A 19,019-nucleotide genomic window follows, 5' to 3' on the forward strand; every position below is an offset into this window, starting at 1 on the left:
AGGCCGCAGAGGCCTTAGATTCGTGTGCAGCACAATGCTTTCCCCCATATGTGGGTGAACGCAATCAAAAGGGTATCAAGTAACCGCTCCCACCAACCACCTCCAATCCTCTTTCACAGTTATCGTTCTCCCCTGCTGGCGCACAGCATTCATACTGTGCCCACGGCATCATAGTGTTGTACACACTCTTCAGCCCAAGTCCACCATAGACTGCCAGTCGCGCTTGTAGTTATTCGATAGACGCGTCTTCCACTGGCACTCCGATGTCTAACCAAGAGACCTCATCTCAGTCGCCCCAACTCATACCAAATGTCCCGGCAACAGGAAATTCGCAACCCCCTCTTTGACCGCATACTCATGCTCACACGCCCCACACACCAGCTTGCCCTCTTGTATACACGTCTCAAGCAATATCCTGTGTAGATCCTTCGCTGTCTGGCTAGGCTCCTCTTCTATCTCTTCCGTCGCAGCCGCTGATGTCGCGTCTGTGGTGTCTAATGCTGAAGCGGGGGAAGAGGAAGGTTCGACGAGATCGGCGGGCGTGGGTGCTGTTGCGGGGAGTTCAGGAAGACCAAGCTAGAAAGCACTATTCGTTAGCTTTCTGTCCAAGGTTTTGAAGCAGGTACGTATGCAATGCGCATACGCTTCCCCGTCTGGTGGGTGTTTTCTTGGTCGCATACCTCGCTGCATATCCCCCTCAATTCATCCCACATGATCCTCGGTAGTATATTCTTGAGAAAGGCGAGGTTGATGTCTGCTTCTACGATTTCGAGTTCGGCATCGCGGGGGTGGAGGGGGAAGGACGCGGGGTTGGTTTTGCAGGTTTTGATGGCGCATGTGAGGAAATTGAGGGTGAGGAGCTTCATTTTGTGTGTTTTGTTACAGAAGTCGGTTGAAATTCGGCGCTTTCGAGTTACGTAGGTTTGCAGTGGAATGCGGTGGTTTTGGCGGACTGGTTTGGGGTTGGACGCTTTGCGACAAATAATTTTTGGCCGCGGGAACGCGTTCTCCCTCTCCCAGCCCTGTGGAGCCAATCAGGGCCTCGCTGGCAGGGGGTCTTTCCCGGTTAGGAAGGTGTGCGAAGACTGTCGATTGCAGCAGGAAGGGCACTGTGGAGACCGCTGGCCCTGTAGGCGAGGCCCTGATTGGCTCCACAGGGAAGCCTTCCCGATCAGGCAACTATGCAAAGACTATCGATCGCGGGAGAGAGGAAGGGCAGTGAGGGCAGTGTGGATCTCGCTGTCCCTGTCGCACCAATCAAAGCCTTGTCCATAGGGACGGCTTTCCCTGTTAGGCAACTACAGCAAATCCATCGATCACGGCAGGGAGGGCACTGTGGGGACCCAGCTCCCTGTAGGCCCAATCAAAGCTGTTAGGTAGGGCCAGAGACGCTAATGCAGGGCTCCTGGAGCTGACATTCGTCATGCTGCTTTCCCACTGCTTCGATGAGAGATTCGCGTCGATTACTCTTTGTCTGTACATTAAATATTCGAAAATTCAATTCACTTTTATCTCAGTCAAGCTCGTAGAATGGCCATTGCAATGCTTGCACCATCTCTCTATAGCCTTGCGAACCAACAACAAACATCCAATTCACCACTTGCCCACATCCTCCAACACCAGATCCGTCGCCCGCTCACTCAATAAAAACGTGCTAACCGCCGGAAACGCACCCGGACATCTAGGAAATGCACTCGCATCTACTACCCGCAGCCCTTCGACCCCTCTAACCCTCAGCCTCGTGTCCAACACGGCCATAGGATCAGAATCCGGGCCGACCTTGTTCGCACTTGTGGGGTGGTGACCAAAGACTTGGTCGTGAATCCACTCCCTATCAATCTGCACCTCACGGCAGTAGCCCGTCTCAAGGACATCAGCCGGCGGACAGGGTGGAGAAACAGGTGTCACAGGTCCGACCGGTGCTTCGGTGGAAGCAAATGCTCTACGGACGAAAGCAACAGTGTCGAGCATGGCGTTTAAATCTGTTGCTGCGCCCTCGGCGAAGTAGTTTAAATTCACTTCCGGTGTGTCTACTGGGTCGGCTGATCGGATTTGGACGTATCCGGCAGTGTTCTGGGGATGTATCTTGACGGTGGACCAAGAAAATGTTGTGGGAGGGTAGCGTGTCGTGTTTTGAGACGTCGGTGGCGCGAAGCCTGCAAAGGAGCCACCCGTGAAGCCGAACATTAGTTCGTCTCTTTCGCCTTCGACCGCATGGGCTGTCTTGAGGAGGAACGCGTTCGAGTTTGTGCCGCCGCGCGCGTAGGGTCCTTGGCCATTGTACCAAAGTTCGATACATGGATCGCCGGGTGATCCGTTTGTGCATTTTGGTGCATTGGGGTCAGGTGTCTTTGCGAAGCTGATTTGGGCGTTCCCGTAAATGGGTACCTCGTAGTTGTCCTGGAGGTTGCGACCCACACCCGGTAAGTTAGAGATTACAGGGATGTTGTACTTCTCAAGAAGAGCTTTGGGCCCGATACCAGAGAGCTGTAGGATCTGCGGCGAGTTGAAGGCACCACCAGCTACGATGACTTCTTTTCGAGCGAAAGCTTGGTGCAGTGTACCGGTGGTGGATGTGTTACGACGTGGGTCGGCCTTATATACGGACTTGCCTTGCAAGTATTCGACTCCAATGGCTCGCGGCTTTGTGCCATTGCTACCGCACTCATCGAATAGCACCTTCGTGGTCAAAGACTCAAGCTGCAGATGTAGCGGATACTTCAACGTTCCGTTCGAATTCGTTAGCTTGCGCAATTCCTGGATACGGTCGCGTGGACTGAAGCGCTTCCAGTTGGGTGTGACGTGGAATGGCAGTGACGACAGACCCTCTGTCTGGTCACGCATTGGATCGAGATAGTTCGCGTCGCTGGTGAGGTAGTCCAGTACATTTTCGGGATCTTTCCCAACCAATTTTAATCCAGCTTGGAAGACCTTGAAGCGGAGTGCTTCAGCCGCATGGGTAGCTCGATCAGCAATGTTCGTCTGTAGCCAGCCTTTAAAGCCGTGACCAGGAGTACCGGGTTCGAGATAGTTGTTATGCTCGATTTTCTCAAAGTATTTCCGCATCAATTCGGCACTGTGTGAATGTTAGTACTATCTTGAGAGACGAGACTTGTTGGCGACTTACCTCCAAATACCATCTTCAACGCCCTTGTCAAAGAAGTCCCAGTCGCTGTCGCTTGGCAGGAACGTCGCAGCTGCGTTGATGATCGCGCTCCCGCCCAAAGTGGCCTACGTTGCAGCATATACGATCAGTAACTATTTCGCATGCAGTTCGCAAGGGAAGGATGCCACTTACACCTCTAGGATAGAAAACGCCCAATCTCTCAGCGCCTACGTGTCCCTCAACACTGGGATCTTTCCCAACCCAGTCTATCACTGACATTAGCAAGGCAGGCCCAGGTAATGTCTATCGTTATCTCAACTTACACTCCCCATTCTTCAACCTCCAAACCAACAGATTATACCTCTTCAACCTCTCCTCGTCATCACTATGCTTGACGAAGAAGTGCCACGCTACATTCGTGTTGGAGTAGTCATTCAGAGCGAGCACTTGGGTGCGGATATCAAACGAAGCGTCCGATCCAGCCTCGATCAACAAAACGGAGTGTCCAGCAAGAGCGAGATTGGTGGCGATTGTACCGCCTCCTGGACCGCTACCGGTGACGATATAGTCGTAAGTGTTGGAAGTGTTGGAAGAAGTCTGTGGTGGAATGCAGGAAGCATGGTGGAGAGGGGATGCTGACACGAGAACTGGGAGTAGGAAGAGCGGGGTTGTAGGTAGTCTCATGATGGAGTACGTGTAAAAGTTAGCAGTTCGTTCCCAGGATGTCGCCGTATTCTTGTCGGTACTTGTATACTCCCAGCTGCCCGGTCAGATCTGGCTTCCTTGCTTCGGTGTTGAGATGCAAGATCTAGCATTTCGATCAGCGAAAGTGGCCTGCATCTTAAACGGCATGTCATGCTGTGAAAAGCCGTCTTGGAAACCGGTGTTGTGTATCAATCGGTGCGGATGGACCCAATCACAATGTGCACTCTACCTCTAACTTCCGGTGCCATGATCCCGGCTGTACTCCGGTGCGGGGAGATGATCGGATTGAGTACCTGCATACGCCATGTTACACGACAAGCCAATGACGACCAGCGTGGTTGATTGACACGCTCAGCTCCGAACTGCCTATAATAGAAAGAGTGTACGTATCTCGGCATTGAAGCTGATGGTGACCAAGCAGGGCGCTGTATGAATAAGCCTCTCACTACTGGACCCTTTGCTGAGCCCTGCAGATTTAAGGTTTTGATAGCAAGTCGGGCTGTTGTTTCCGGTATGGGTCATCGGGAAATGCCTTGGTGCACAGGAAGTCACTATCGAATGATCAACGCTGCTCCACTAAAGTCACGGAGTGCGGCAACTGCGCGGAAGTCAAAATCTGGGCATATGCCGATGCGAGGGAATGCTGGAAATCGAGGCCCAGAACGTATCCCTCGACCAATGGCATCGTATGATTCTTGTTCACATTACATGTCGTACTCTATCGCCAGTACTATCTTCCTCATATCAGACGGAAAGATGCTGCCGTGGGTGCTTCGTCAGAATAGTTATTAATGCGTCCAAACCCACTACTGGAAGCTCTTCAACAGCTCCGAAAGTTGCGCATAGGTATCATCTGGGTTCTTGACCTTATGTCCGATCGTCCGCTCGTCGCTGTAGATTTCCCAGTCGTTTCCACCCTCGTAAGCCTTGTCGCCAAAGAAGTGGATCTTGTCGTAGACGACACCAGTCAGTCCCTTCTCCGCCTCAATGTGTCGCAGGCAGTAGGTCTTGTCCCAGCCAGTAGGGAAAACGTCGAACGAGATTTGACCACCGATGGAGTATGTGAGACCAGAGTCGGGGAATGCTTCCTTGAGCTTGGCGACCATGGTTTCCCTAACTTTGTGCTCGAGATCGTACTTTTGGTATTCGTTTCGCTCTTCGGTGGAGGCGTTACGGCCGATGGGGGAGACGTTGATCATGCCGTTGCGGAACTCGATGAAGGTACCGCGCTTGATGGGGATGTCGAGATCAGCGATGTAGTGAAGAATCCTAGAATCAGTGTTAAAGATATCCCACAACCTGCTGTATATACGTACCACTTGGTTAACTGCTTGTACTTGTCCTCGCCAATCCACGCGATGAAGCTCTGGCTAGCCAGGACCTCGCCCATGCGGATGGCAGTGAGTCCGTTCTCGGCGAAGCAGAAGTCGAACAGCGAGGTAACGTCTACGGGGCCGCCGAGCTGTTCTTGTTGTTTGACGAGGTTGGAGCCGCCAACGAAACCGATGGCGCACTTGTGACGGACTTCGGAAAGGAGCTGCAGCATCTGCGGAGTGACGAGCTGCAACGGTGTTAGAGAAGCATCGCTGAGCATGCATCGAGTGTACACACTTGACGGGGCTTTGTGAGTGTGTCGTCGACATCGAACAGGAGGACCGTGTTCTTGACCGGGCGCTGGTCGAGCGGGGGGTAGACAGCTGCGGCGGCGGCCATGGTGGGAGTCTCCTCGTGAGTCTTGAATTGACAGGTATGCGGACAGACAAAGCTCAATTGGGATGGTCGAAGATCGTCAGAACAGTCAGAGGTGTAGCAAAGCAGGGGCCGGCTGTCCTGATGTATTTCGGAGTTCCTGCAGGGATGGCTGCTCCTCACCGCAGTTTCGCGGTTGGCACGCGTGGGGTCTGCCTAGTGCGGGCGTGTCTGGACCCTGACTTAGTTTGCACCGCACATGGTACCTGGTGAGTACGGCCATGGCTGAATGGTGACAACTGTCCACTGTTCATATACTTGGACATCGTTGGCGTGTCACATTGTATCGCAACATCATAGACGCGCAGCACTGAGTATAGACGCGTGAGCTGACCATAGACGCGTAAAGATGAGCCACGACTTGGTTGACAAAAGCGGAATGGCTTCCGCGTCCTGCGTTCCATGTGCAAACTGACAAGTGTGAATACGAAGAGAACACATAAACACACCGCAAATCCTCTGAACACGTATTCAACTTCATCCCACGTTCACAAAACATCTAAGAATAGCTTGTTCATTCGAGAATACTCTGCCAATGTCTAGGTTACGGTCGATGTGTTCATGTCACACGCCAACTTCCTCGGCCAGCCCCCTCCATCGTCCCTTTCGCATCCCTGGAGGTAGCGCTAGTAACACACTTCGAAGAGAGTCTTCCTCATATTCAAGCCTCTCCAGTGTGACTGCCTGCAAGATATAATTCGCAATCGTGTTATTCGAGAGCGGCGGATCTCGCAAGATTGCTGCCATTTTCTCGAGTGGGAGCTTCTGGTAGTGCCACATGTGATATGCGCGAAGGTGTGTCACAGTTGCGCGTATACCTGAGGGTGTTGTTGAAGTAGGCGATGGGATAGTGACTTGAAGATGTTCCTGTGCCCATGTCGTCGCCAAGTTGTACTCAGGTGTTCGTGATGACTCATTGAGTAGGCCGATGCTTGATTGCGGAGCTGGTGTTGGCACGGCGGAATCGACAACATCGAGGGAATCATGCTTGAGACCTGATGGCTCAGCCACTTTGGCAGTATTAGAAGCTTGCGTGGTTGCTGGATGGGTAGGAAGTACTGACTGCGTTCCCAGATCGTCTTGGCTTATGGTAGGTGTTGGGCTAGTATGCTCTGATGCTGCTTCGTTCCCGTCTTGAATAAGCTTCCCACTTTCGTCCAAAGACATGCGTCTAAGCGCATCTTCAAGCTCTGGGTCTGGGTATTCATCATCGCTATCGTTCTGCTCCCGGCGTGAAATACCATGGCCTTGCTTCTCCATCTGCATGGCAACCTCATGTTTGGAAGATCCGGTAGACTGTAGGCCCACGTCCTCTTCCTGCGATGTCTTGGGCAGCTCAGGGTATCCGGGGTCGGTGTTTTGGAGCCAGGAAAGGCTCACACGGCCAATTCGCTTTTGTGAAGAAACTCCACTTTCTTCAACACTGTTCGAATCGGGCTTCATCGCAGCCTCAGCCGCAGAGGCCTTGTTTGAGTCATCCACGGGCGCAGCTTTTCTTGTTTCATTTGGTGCGTCTTCGAGCTCATGACTGTCGGTAAATTCCTCCGTCGCCGTCTCGTACCCTTCCGCGTCTTCCTCATCTTCTTGTTGCTCTTCTGTCACGTCGATTGACGGCTTCGCAACTACGTCCGCTGCATCGTCGGACTTGGTAGCTGCCTTTACCCTTTTGCGGGGCACCTTTGGCCTGGGAGTAGGCTTGTTGTCGAAGTCGCAAAGGGCCACTGGAGGAGGGGCTGGCTTCATCCGTGTCCTCTTCCACTCAAGCATGTGATAAAGACGAAAGCCAGCATATGCATCGGCAGCCGCGTAGTGTATCTGTTGCAAATCTAAGGACAGACTCCAGTCACTTTCTCGGACGCTGGAGGTTGTATCCGGATCGTCGACTAGTCGCTCTCCTTTGTACAAAGGCAGTTGGAGGTGCTGTAGCACCTGAGAAGCGAGTTTTACAAGTCTGTTTGACACTTTGCTAGGCTCCACCTCGTACCATTCAACTAGATTGTGCAAGCGACTAAGCTCGAAGACACCTTGAGATTGAATGTTGAGGTACTTTTCCAGGCGCTTGAAGTCTCCCTTGATAGCCACACCTACCTTGTAAATATTGGGTGATTCTAGAACAGCCCTCAGACTGGGTGGCATCAGCTGCTCGACTGTCTTCCCAGAGAACAGCGACACATGAAAGAGTGCGATGCGATCTTCGCACGCGAGCTGAATCAACGACGCATTTTGCTTGATGGAATATGGGTTTCCGCGAGGCTTCCACTCAATGTCGAAGCCCACCACTTTTTCTTGTAAGAAGTATTTGGCCACCCTTTCAGCAACGTCGAAAGACTTGCAATAATGGGTCGAGATCGCTTCGCCCTCGGGCCCTTGGTATAGCTTCGCACTCCAATAACTATCACGAGTTTGGGGAGTGGCAAGCATTGCAGCACGCAGCTTTTCCTCTGGGATCTGATAGGTAAGAGAGACATGTTCATCTACGTCTTCGTCGTCCTTGGTTTCCAACTCTCCTTCGGACGAGAGGTCGCTAGAGTCTGCATTCTCCGAGATGTGTCCCGTACTAGCTTCTCCATCCTGTCCGACAGCATCGCCTGCTTCATTATGGGTGTGCGGGAAGGGGTCATCGGTACGGGCTGCCGCAGCCACATCGTCTTGAGGTGAGGACTCGGTCTCTGTGGTTTCTGGGATATCCGGCTTGGGCGCCTCCGCTGTCGCTGTTGTCGCAAAGCGTAGTCCGTGAGCTGGATTCCATAGTCCCACCCGCTGAAATCGGTCAGCGCCCAGTATTGGAGCCGCCTCGGCTAGTCGTACGTGTAACGCAGCCGAGACCTGACGTATTTGGCGATGGTCCCGAGCCATGGAGGCTGAGTCTATAGAAGTAGGCTGGGTAGCAGGAGGTTGTAGCGCAGGGACGGGAGTCTTGTGGATTCGTCTAGGAAAGTTGTCGCTTCGAGGAACGGGCCGTCCCCGCTTCCATCGGCAGGTCGAGGAGGGTGAGGTGGTAGGCGTCGAGCGTAATGGGGTAGTGTGCATCGCTCTGAGTATACGAGAGTACTGTGTATGGCGCTCTACGGAGAAGAAGGCGTGGGTAGGCGGCTCATGGCAAACACGCCGTGGGGCATCTGACGCGCTCAGCAGAGAGGCGCGTCGACTGAAGAGCATAACACTCCATGGTAGTGCACCCAATAGGCACCGGCAGGAGGAGATGGTCGCCACGGGCGCGAGTCGATTGTGTGGACGAGGACGCTTGCTGCCTATTGTGGCGCGAGCAGTGGTTGGCTAGCGCGGCCTGTGGCAGATGCGGTGGTCTTGAACGCCAAGATATCAAGCCCACCACCTGGGCAATCACCACCTTGATTGTACCGACACCTCAAACGCGACAGTTGCATTCAACGACCGAAACTCAGCTCACAACATACCACGTCACCATGTCGCTCGAGAACCTTCTTCCGCTAGGTGCGTCTCTGTCCGACCAGGTGTCGGTTCATGACTAAATTACTGCAGAGCTCATCGACAAGTGCGTGGGTTCGCAGATCTGGGTCATCATGAACGGCGGGAAGGAATTCACTGGAAAGCTGGTGGGTTTCGACGACTACGTCAGTAAGTACATCTGGGAAGTCGGGAGATGAAACTATTCTAAAAGACACAGACATGGTGCTGGAGAATGTGACGGAAATGTGCGTGCTTCCAAGGTTCTTTGCAGGTCTGACATGGACACATCCGACTGACGCGGTGGCAGTGACCCAGCCGAGGGGAACGTCGAGCTGCCCAAAATCCTACTGAACGGCAACAACATCTGCATGGTATGAAACAGGCTGTTTCGTTTGGCGCCATGACTGACAGCTCCAGATGGTGCCGGGAGGCGATGGGCAAACTGTACTGGAGGACGAGTAGGGCCGATGCGAAGCAGCATCGTATGATTTCAAACCACATTGCGACAACAACGACACGCCCACGACTGCGGTTGGTGCGCCTAGCCCGGCATGGTCTGTTACCGAGAAACACGGCGACGTCAGTCAAAGGGTGACGAGCCGTGGGTCGCGATGGTCACGCTGGGAGAGATTCGGGGCGGTTCTGATGACACGCGCAGGGTCTAGAATGCCATGACCTTGGACCTTGAGATGAGACATAGCGCAATGGAATATCATGGATGTGCATGTGCCCGCCTGTCACGTCACGTGCGTGCTGTAGCCAAGAAACCTTGGAAGCAACGTTCCGCTCCGCTGGCGATGACGCTCGGGCGGAGGTGGATGCCCAGGGGCCCTGTCCGCCCCTGGCAGCACAGCGATCGGCCACCAGCTGGAGCCATGACGGCTATAGCAACCTACTGACAAAACTTGGAACTGATCAGAGTCGGGAGACGATGGGCTGCAGGGCGTCGCCGCGTGCTGAGCGACTGGATCCAGAATTTTCCATCGCCGATGCAGCCCGTCCCGGGCTTTGAAGGGTCTGCTGTTCGTTCGTACACGACGCCGCCAGCTGCGTCGCATCGCAGATCGAGTGTCTGGTAGTCGCTTAGCTGACGTCGCGAGGCCGTCTGCTCGGCTATACAGCGGTGTTTGCAATGGCAATAGCCATGCCATCATGGCTTCAACATGACGCAAGGCACCTGCGCTGCACTGTGGCAAGGCTCTGGCAGCCTGGCGCACGGCACGAGCTGCGATGGGCATCTGGGAGTTTCCATGGTTGTTACGAGATTGCAATTACGGTCAGCGTGTATTGGCAGCGCACATGGCAGCCCAGGACGTCGCCGGCTCATGCGAACCGGCCCTACTGTAGGTACCGGCGTTTCGTCGATCGTGCCTCTGCGTGAGATGTTCTGTAGACTTGACAGCATCACCCGCTGCCCGCACGCCTCGCAGCCTATCAGCCCACGTCATCGCCAGGACAAGATTCCGCATCAGTGAGCTCCCCGTCCGGAAGACGTGGCTGGAGCGTTCGCTCGCACCGTGGCCCCCCTGGCCGCCCTCTGCCTGTCTGTTCCGCCGATCGCCTGCTCTGATCTCGAGAGCCCTGGCCTAGGTGTTGCTGCACAGTCACACGTCCTTATTTTCTGGCTCCCGGACTCTTGTTTTCGCAAACCCCATTGTCCCATCATCAGCGTCATCCCTCGTCCACGCCGTCCGCTTCTGCTCCGCCCCTGCGCCAATTGCAACGCCCGCGATGATTGCGCCGAATCCTGCCTACTGCTAGCCCTGTCCCTCTGCCCTGGGCCTGCTCCTGCACCGCTCTCGCCCGGAACTGCCTGCTCTCACCGCAAACCCAGGCCTCGTGCGACTCTGCGCAGCGCGCACCACCGCTTGGGACGCGCCAAATGAGCTCCGGCCGCTTGCTGACTCTCGACGGCCGTTGTCCTGGCCGCGTATCTACTAGGCTGCGTCCGCTGTCTTCACCACTACAATAGCCGAGACGCTCCCTCCCTGCCCCTACCACAGCATAATCACAGAATTCTGCTGATCGGTCCGGGACCCACCTACCCCAAACCCAACGTTAGGCGCCACCACTTATGGATGCACCTTAGTCGTTGACTGCTCCTTCTCTTGCTCTTCTCTGCGCATTTGCGCCCTGCAACACTTTGACCCCTACGCGGATTTTCGTTACGAGTCGATCCGCCACACTCGTCGTGCCGCACCAATCACATAGCCACCCCACGACCCAGGCATTTCCTATTTGATCCCTGTACACTAGTTCCGCCATACTCGAGCCCGCTCGATCACGCTCGATTCCCACCCCGTTGCCACTAGTGCTCTAATAATCTACGACACACCAAGTCCTCTCTGGCCCGCGCTGTTCGAGAGTTGGTCGCTACACCACACCGCCCAGTCCACGCGCTCACGCCCTCCTACATGAGCGAATTGAGAGAACGTCTCGCGCGATTGGGACTGTCCCAGTACCACGAAGTGTTCACAGCCGAAGGCTTCGACACTTGGGAGACTGTGCTCGACATTACAGAATCAGACCTGTGCGCAATGGCTCCACCCCTACCTACCCAAGCCGCCCATGCTTACTATTCCGTAGAAGTTCCCTCAACGTCAAGCTTGGCCATCGTCGGGTACGTCACTATCCTGCGACGTTACCACCAGCAACAACTGACCTCCTCGTAGAAACTTCAACGGGCCATCGCCGAATCGCGCGGACAGTCTTCGGATAGGCCTCTGCCCATCAATCTTGCACGAGCTGGGAGCACTGCCGGCTCGTATCGCAGTGACGACTCGGGGCCAGAGAGCAAAAGCAAGCAGCCAGAGCCCACCAATACTGCACCGAATGGAACAGGGGCCAAGCGGAAGTACCGTCGACATCCCAAGGTAGGCCACTCTGCAGATCCCGTATGTCGTGCAACATCGCTAACCCAACGCAGCCTGATGAACATGCACCGGAACGTCCACCCTCTGCTTACGTCATATTCTCCAATCGTAAGTCTGGTCTCTGGTCTCTGGTCCAACGCGATCACGACTAATCCGCAGCAGAGGTGCGAGAGTCACTCAAGGGACAAGACCTTACCTTCACCGAGATTGCCAAGGTAGTCGGTGAGAAATGGCAAGTCTTGCCTGCCGAGGAACGCGAAGGTTGTGAACGACAGGCCAATGGTGCCAAAGAGAAATACTATGCAGAGCTGGCTGAGTACAAGAAGACGCCCCATTTCGAAGCGTACCAAAAGTATCTCGAAGATTTCAAGTCGAAGCACTCAGTGCCCACTAAAGGTCTGTCCACAGCTTCCGTCGTCATGTGCCGCAATGTATTGACACGTGCAGAAGGCAAACGCTCAAAGCTCGAAACCGAAACCACCACTTCAACACGAGGAGGTAGCAATGAACAGGCCGACCCACCGGCAAACAGGAGATTGAGTTCTATTCAGTCCGATGCCCAAGCAGCATTACAACAAAAACCGGATCCCACCCAACCAATCCCCCCTTCACGGCTACCACCTGGTCCAGTCTACGCTTCGAACTCGACATCGCCGGCCAATATTCCCCTTTCTGGCTTCAACTCCCCCCGTTCGGGCGAACAATTCTCCCCCACATCTGCATCTCCACGGACCACGGTCTTGCAAAGAGATGGCGGTGTCTATGACCCATCCGTACCCAATTCCATTCGAGAAACGAGGATCCCCTTCGATGCCAATCCGTACCATCAGCCTTCTGCGTACAACCTGGACCTCCACCAAAAGATTGCATCGACTCCACCACCTCCATATCCCCACCCAAATCACTTTCAGGGGCCAAACGACATGCTTTCTCGCAGGACTCCGCGCGACTCCTCGCGTCTCCCCCCTCTCAGTCACGAAGATACAACATTGTCGTCCGAGAGTGGTCACAGCAATCAAGGATCTCAAGGGTACACCTTGTCGGCTTATCCTGGGCAGACATTACCTGCAGACCCGAGTAAGACGATGCGCATGCTTCCCCAGCCAGTGCCCAGTATAGCACCCCTAGCCTCGCCACTGGATCGGCCGATACCGCCCATGCCATCACACCTCTCGCACAATCCCCATGACTATCGTAATCAGGGGTCACTTGCGGTCCTCGTAAGAGCAGGAGAACTGGCATCAAGAGCAGTGGACGACGACATGGTCGAGACCGAAAGCTCACCTTGATTCTTTTTTTGAACGCTATACCAATGTTACAGTACATGATTCGGCATGAGCAGTCCGCATGGCCCGTTCCAGTGGGTAGTGCATACCGCATGCGACCACAAACTGTTTCGCTGCGAGACGTCAGCAACGACATGACTGCTATGCGTGTACCGCGCACCAGCCAAGTGAGCATGCGCGGGGACGCTTTACGTTTTCATATGTTATTTGCTATTTCGAGATGATACCCCAACGCAACCAGTCCACTTATTGGCCTATCGAATACCAAGTGATTATACGGAGGATGGATCCCTACCTCGAGGATTGAAGTGTTGGAGATGAACTACCGGCCCTTCTAAGTCCGCAACGCACGCGCCGTTCGGATTACGCTACGTGCATACAGAGAGCCTGTCCTTGTATGCTAGAGTTCGGAAAGGCTCAGCCTCCACGGTTAATGCCGTAAGGAGCACGAATCTCTGCATGTGCAGCGTGTGCGCAAGGGCAAGGAAGGCGTGTAGGATGTACATAGGAAATCTAGATCTATTCGCATGAATGACACTGCCTAATCCATCTCGAACACCTGGGCATGTGCAGCTGGTCTGAACGGCAGTCTGGATTATTCCATCAACTGCATGATGTGGTGTGATTGGCAGTCAGTCCTGTCTGGGATCAAGAAGCGCACAGTCGTGCAAGGCGGTAACAATGTTCGCATACGGCGGATTCAATAGCGCCCAATGGAAAGCATGCACCCGACAGCAGCTAACTCGCCACTGCAGCCTGCAACCAGAGCTAGGAGTACAGTACATGTGCGCAAGTGGATCTGTTTCGGTCAATTGTCCCGAGCGACATCGAGATCATGCGCTTGGCATGGCGTGTTGAGTGGATTTTGGGGGGTTTACCCATGTCTGTCAACATCGAGGATTTGGCATGCTAATCTGGCACCACATGGCCAGGGTCTGAGCAAACCCACCGAAATCACGTGGCAGATGCTACGATGTCCCGCGACAATAGAAATCGTCGGTATTTTATGCCGTCGCGCTTGCAGATCGACGGCAAGCCAAAGCAATGGAGTAAGCCCACCCACCCACATCACAAGCCTCCTGACATGGCAGGCAGCAGGACCCCAAATCTGCAATAAAACTAAGTCCTACAAACGCATTTGTCGATGTCCGTCCGCAAGGCGCTCGCTCGGATACAGGGTCGATCACCGGGACCCTAGTCTGTCCATCTGCCGCGTACAGCGCTCTGCATGGCCCCCGCGGCATTAGCCCTTCCTCGGAGTAAGACAAAGCATCTTGCGATATTCCACAATGAGAAAACAGCTGATTATGTGTTGCGTGATTCTCGCATCCGCATGCATCCTGACATGGTAAAATTAGCATTTCGGCACGTCGTTTCGAAAGGGCAAAGATAAAGCGCAAGGGTGTACTAGACATCTGTGCATTATGCAGGTGCTGTGGAGTAAACAAGTTGCAGCTCGACTGACCAGTCAAAGTTAGTCGAGCCAAATATTTGGAACGAGGGATCTTGCCATTGCCGCGAAAGAGGGTCCTGCAGACACAGACGTTGGCTGTGGGCTCCGTGGAGTAGTTGTTCTGATCATTATGACGTCCGCGGAGCGTGAACAGGACAGGTCGGCAGCCGAGTTGGTCTGGATCGGCATGCTGGACTGGAAATCGGCCCGCGTCTACACACTTTCTTCATTTTGCTCTCATCTTGATGATATGGTTACATCAACTGGCATAGGGTTGCTTTTCTTGCTTCACACGTTGATTATGTAGGTATGCTTGGACCGCTGTCCCGAACTCGTGCATCGCTGCAGGTTTCCAGATTCTGCAGCTAATCCCACCCAAAGGCATCAAAGGCATGTCGTGGAAGACTCGCTTCGGTACCTGGGGTTCACACACCACTCTAATGTGTCGGGTTCGCAGCAGTTAACCTTCTCGACGCTGTACCCGACGTACCTAGGCCCTGTACAGACGCTTGTAATACTCGACGAGTACAAGGCAGACTCTCAGAGCACCAGGTAGCAGTGTCTTGTGCCACTAGTGTAGATAGAAAGAAGGACCCGTCGTACATCTTGATTTGCTGAGCACTGGACCCGTAACTTGCGTGTCACTAGCATGTATTTCGTAAAACACAAAACCCACCTAGACAATTTTCATCCTAGTTTCGAGTTACGTGCAACCAGATTTCGTATTTCTTTCAGCTACTATGTAGTTCATGGCAAACGCTTCTAAGGTTGCTGCTTCAGCTAGCACATCGTAGTGTCACACAGGCAGGAACGAGCCAATCAGGGCCATATCTACCCTTGTCGATCTCCCGTTCCAGTGCAACGACTCCATCTCTATCATCACGTCCATCATCAGACTTCTGCTTGGCATTCATCGATTTGCCTCTATACTGCACTAAAATCTCCGTGCACATACTTCCAGGCAGTTCCAGACCATCGCTGTACATCCCGAGGTCTGAACCTGGCGTGTCAGACCAGTCACACGGATCACATTCGCCACAAGTCTTCCTTGCAAGAAGCCTGTGGCTTCCCGAAATATGTACGTAAAAAGGCGCTGTGACTGGGGTGTAACAATGCTAAATACTGTGTTGATAGCCGGGTCACCTACTCGCTGTCCTACACTAGTTCTTGCATTGCAGTGGTCTAGACCTTCGACGCACCTGTTCTGTCAGCCACCAAGCAGCTATAGCTATCCCGCTTCGATTACCTGTTGTAGCTCATTGCATATTTCCAAGACTTCCGCTCCGCTACTTGGATCGCCACCATGACTGAGCCCGTCGAAGTCAGAGATTCTGCTCAGTCTAAGCCAGTGCAATCCCAGGACGATCTTGGCCAGGAAGTTGGTACACATCCGATGCCTGATAACACTACTATCTCTCCTACATCAGGACCAGCTCGCAAATATCTGACCTTGGGGCCTCTGAAGAAACTCGATCTGCCTCATCATCCATCGTATGATAATGCTAGTTCAGATCATCATGTCACTTTGGCCCAGTTCCTCGACGGTATTCTCAACGAGGTGCGAGGAATAAACTTTGACGAAGGGTTCGAGAAGCGTGGAACCTGGAGCCCCGACAATGGACATGTGATGATGCCGCCACTGAATGCTACAGGGAGCAGCGATATGATTCCCGTTCCAGTCGCTGTCGAGAAGCGCATCAAAGACTTGAACCAAGCCAGTTGGATGGCTAGAACCTCTACCCACAGCAACGCTCATGTCAAGTTCTCAGAATTGGGAGATCTTTTGGCGAAAGATCACAGCCGTAACGAAGCTGCATATACCCCGAGTGTTTTCGATGCGGTTGAGCTATTGAGATGGGATCCTGAAGAAGCGTTGAGAGCTGTGAATCACCACAAGGAGGTGCATAGCGTGGAAATGTTCAGTGAGCGCCCTCTTGCGCAAGTTACATGACAGTCTGCACCGTTGCTGACACATCTTAGTATCACAAATGTTCCATATGATGCCCAAGGTTGCTGGGCTGAGTCTACTACAAGATCGCGTCTTTCATGCGTTAGTAGTCACCATGAACAAGTACGATGGAGAAAGTCTCTCCGAGCTCGCGTCGTCCTTTACTGTTCAGCTTCCAATCGATTATGCATCATTTGGCGATGTCAAGATCATGCAAGAGAGGAGCCGAATGGAAACGAAAGGATCTTCGCAAATCTACCGGTTTCCTTCGGACACAGGTTCAGGCGCAACACCTGACGCAAACCAGAAGCAGCGTCAGGGGAAGAAGTTGACAGAAGGAACCTACGTCTCGTTGGAGAGGCTAATTGGCGCATCGAGAACACGTGGTGATGAGGATGCTGCGCAGCAAGCAGAGTCGCCCGATAGCGACCGTCATCGTTGGGATATGGTAAGATTCAGATTTCGCATTCAAGTTTAATGTTGTTAACATGGCGCAGATGACGTTGAGTACGGCGGGGGGCATGACGAAAAAAGCGCCAAAGGGTATCCAGCAGAAGGAAACATTGGAGGCGATCGCGATGGACGTGGAGTATGTTCTGTCGTATATCGCGGATCAAAGACGGAAGAGCAGGACTTGAATGGCGGTGATCGCTATGAAGGAACCATGTCACATGAGGCAAGGCGAAGCCCGGGCGGGGACGAACCGCGGCGTGCAGATCATCGCGTGGCTGTGACACCATTCCACTTCCTGCACACTTGGACTTCAGCTTTCAGCCTCACGCTGGGGAGACGAGGCCCAGTTTGATGTATCTCAGTATCGCCTTTTTGTACTTAACACCTTGATCAATGTCATACGATACACCGCAATTGCCTCCGTGATCGCATTCCAGCGCGTGCCGTCCATGTGCTTGTCACACTCGTGGAGAGCCTATTAATACACACAGGCACTTCAGCTGGAATCCCGAGCCCACACTCCCGGAGAACACGATCCGCCGTCTCCTGCGACACATATATTGGCTGGTAACGCGACAAAAAACACACGATGCAGAACTACGGGCAAGCACCAGGATACCAGCGGCCAGGCAGCACGACGGGCATCACAGGCCAGCAGGGCGCTCCTCCACCAGTCCCGCCACCGCCGCCTGGATATGGAGGTATGTTGATTCATGATAGCACACGATTGCAGAGCGAGGCGCTGACACGATGGTAAAGCACCCCAGGGATACCAAACGTCCGCTCCCCCAGCCCACGGTCAATGGGCTGCGCCCACGCCGACACACACGTCGAATCCATGGAATCAATCGCAACAGCAGGTAGCCGCAGGATATAATCCGGGCACGTATGGCACCATGCCGGGGGCGCAGCATCAATCATATCCTCCTCAGCAACAAGAGCAACCACCCCCGCCTCCACCCAAACCATACGGCTTCGCAGCGGCGGTCCAACGACACGAACAACAGCAGCAGCAGCAGAACTGGTCACAGCAATCGCAACCAGGCAACGGCTTTGCGCCTCATACGCAGCAGGGAGGATATCCGGTGCAAGCAACACCACAACAGCCATATCACCACGCAGCCCCTCCCCCGCCTTCAATCACTCCGGGCGCAACATACTTCCAGTCTTCGCAGGGAGGGAGACCCAGCTCCATTTATGGGGCAGGCCGTGTCAGCTCATACCCACCAGTAGGGTCACAGCAACCCACTGCAATTAACAACCAGAGCGCGCAGCAGCCGGCATACACACAACAGGGTACACAAGCGTACCCGTCTTTGAACACAAACCCAGCAGCCGGCGCATACGTTTCTCCCCCACCAGAAGCTCCTTCGTGGCAGCAGACACAGCATGCGCCACCTCAAGGCGGCATGGCCAACTACACCCATATCACACCACATACAGACACAAACACATATGCACATGGACATCATGGTCTACAGCAGCAGCAACCTCCGCCTCTACCTCCACGGCATGGCCAACAGGTTGTTCCTCCACAAAACCATCACCAATCTCAGTATGGTCATTCCACGCCCGTCCAATACAATCCGCAATCGCAGATACCCAACCAGCATCAGCAGCCGTCGGATCAATTCCCACAACCGCAGCAGCATCAATATCAGCAACCTTCGGTTGGGCATCCTTCATATTCCCCAGCGCCGTCGCAGCAACCACCCACACAGACAATATTTGAACAGTCTCTGTACGACCAACAAGCGCAGCCTTCTCCACAACATCCTCGCCCTCAGGACTCATGGCAGTCTGGATCTCCAGCCCCAGAGCCTAATTATCAATACAATAGACCGCAGACATACGAGTCTCAGCTACCACCCTCGCAAACAGGGTACCAAGCGCAAGAACCAGTTCCACCGCAGCAATATTCCCAGATCTCGAACCAGGAGGGCCAAGAAACAAAGCCTTACAATCGAATCGATACTGCTGGGTCAAACTTCTACCATCAACCAAGCCCGCAGAGTCA

At 53.9% G+C, this 19,019-nt stretch overlaps 7 protein-coding genes across 7 annotated transcripts; 3 read left to right on the forward strand and 4 right to left on the reverse strand.

Moving 5' to 3' along the window:
- Nucleotides 1-300: 300 nt before the first annotated feature.
- Nucleotides 301-866, reverse strand: J4E88_006465 (uncharacterized protein; the record flags this gene model as incomplete). The annotated part of the gene is made up of 2 exons (XM_049400090.1): nucleotides 301-576; nucleotides 681-866. 2 exons carry the CDS (start codon nucleotides 864-866, stop codon nucleotides 301-303), a joined length of 462 nt encoding a protein of 153 aa, XP_049254401.1.
- Nucleotides 867-1,593: 727 nt separating this feature from the next.
- J4E88_006466 (uncharacterized protein) lies at nucleotides 1,594-3,790 on the reverse strand (the record flags this gene model as incomplete). The annotated part of the gene is made up of 4 exons (XM_049400091.1): nucleotides 1,594-3,076; nucleotides 3,128-3,231; nucleotides 3,299-3,372; nucleotides 3,430-3,790. The coding sequence occupies 4 exons, from the start codon at nucleotides 3,788-3,790 to the stop codon at nucleotides 1,594-1,596; spliced, it is 2,022 nt and encodes a 673-aa protein (XP_049254402.1).
- Nucleotides 3,791-4,617: 827 nt separating this feature from the next.
- Nucleotides 4,618-5,524, reverse strand: PMM1 (Phosphomannomutase 1; the record flags this gene model as incomplete). The annotated part of the gene is made up of 3 exons (XM_049400092.1): nucleotides 4,618-5,080; nucleotides 5,128-5,372; nucleotides 5,423-5,524. 3 exons carry the CDS (start codon nucleotides 5,522-5,524, stop codon nucleotides 4,618-4,620), a joined length of 810 nt encoding a protein of 269 aa, XP_049254403.1.
- Nucleotides 5,525-6,124: 600 nt separating this feature from the next.
- On the reverse strand, nucleotides 6,125-8,416 carry J4E88_006468 (uncharacterized protein; the record flags this gene model as incomplete). Its single annotated transcript, XM_049400093.1, has 1 exon — nucleotides 6,125-8,416. The coding sequence occupies one exon, from the start codon at nucleotides 8,414-8,416 to the stop codon at nucleotides 6,125-6,127; it is 2,292 nt and encodes a 763-aa protein (XP_049254404.1).
- A 569-nt stretch (nucleotides 8,417-8,985) lies between these two features.
- Nucleotides 8,986-9,366, forward strand: LSM5 (RNA-binding protein lsm5; the record flags this gene model as incomplete). The annotated part of the gene is made up of 4 exons (XM_049400094.1): nucleotides 8,986-9,013; nucleotides 9,062-9,157; nucleotides 9,207-9,234; nucleotides 9,297-9,366. 4 exons carry the CDS (start codon nucleotides 8,986-8,988, stop codon nucleotides 9,364-9,366), a joined length of 222 nt encoding a protein of 73 aa, XP_049254405.1.
- A 2,037-nt stretch (nucleotides 9,367-11,403) lies between these two features.
- On the forward strand, nucleotides 11,404-13,151 carry J4E88_006470 (uncharacterized protein; the record flags this gene model as incomplete). Its single annotated transcript, XM_049400095.1, has 4 exons — nucleotides 11,404-11,519; nucleotides 11,576-11,609; nucleotides 11,662-11,862; nucleotides 12,027-13,151. The coding sequence occupies 4 exons, from the start codon at nucleotides 11,404-11,406 to the stop codon at nucleotides 13,149-13,151; spliced, it is 1,476 nt and encodes a 491-aa protein (XP_049254406.1).
- A 2,753-nt stretch (nucleotides 13,152-15,904) lies between these two features.
- J4E88_006471 (uncharacterized protein) lies at nucleotides 15,905-17,187 on the forward strand (the record flags this gene model as incomplete). The annotated part of the gene is made up of 3 exons (XM_049400096.1): nucleotides 15,905-16,523; nucleotides 16,582-16,997; nucleotides 17,047-17,187. 3 exons carry the CDS (start codon nucleotides 15,905-15,907, stop codon nucleotides 17,185-17,187), a joined length of 1,176 nt encoding a protein of 391 aa, XP_049254407.1.
- Nucleotides 17,188-19,019: the final 1,832 nt, after the last annotated feature.

Source organism: Alternaria novae-zelandiae, assembly GCF_023758075.1.
Source record: "Alternaria novae-zelandiae strain BMP 2774 chromosome Unknown scaffold_12, whole genome shotgun sequence".
NCBI classification, from domain to species: Eukaryota; Fungi; Ascomycota; class Dothideomycetes; order Pleosporales; family Pleosporaceae; genus Alternaria; species Alternaria novae-zelandiae.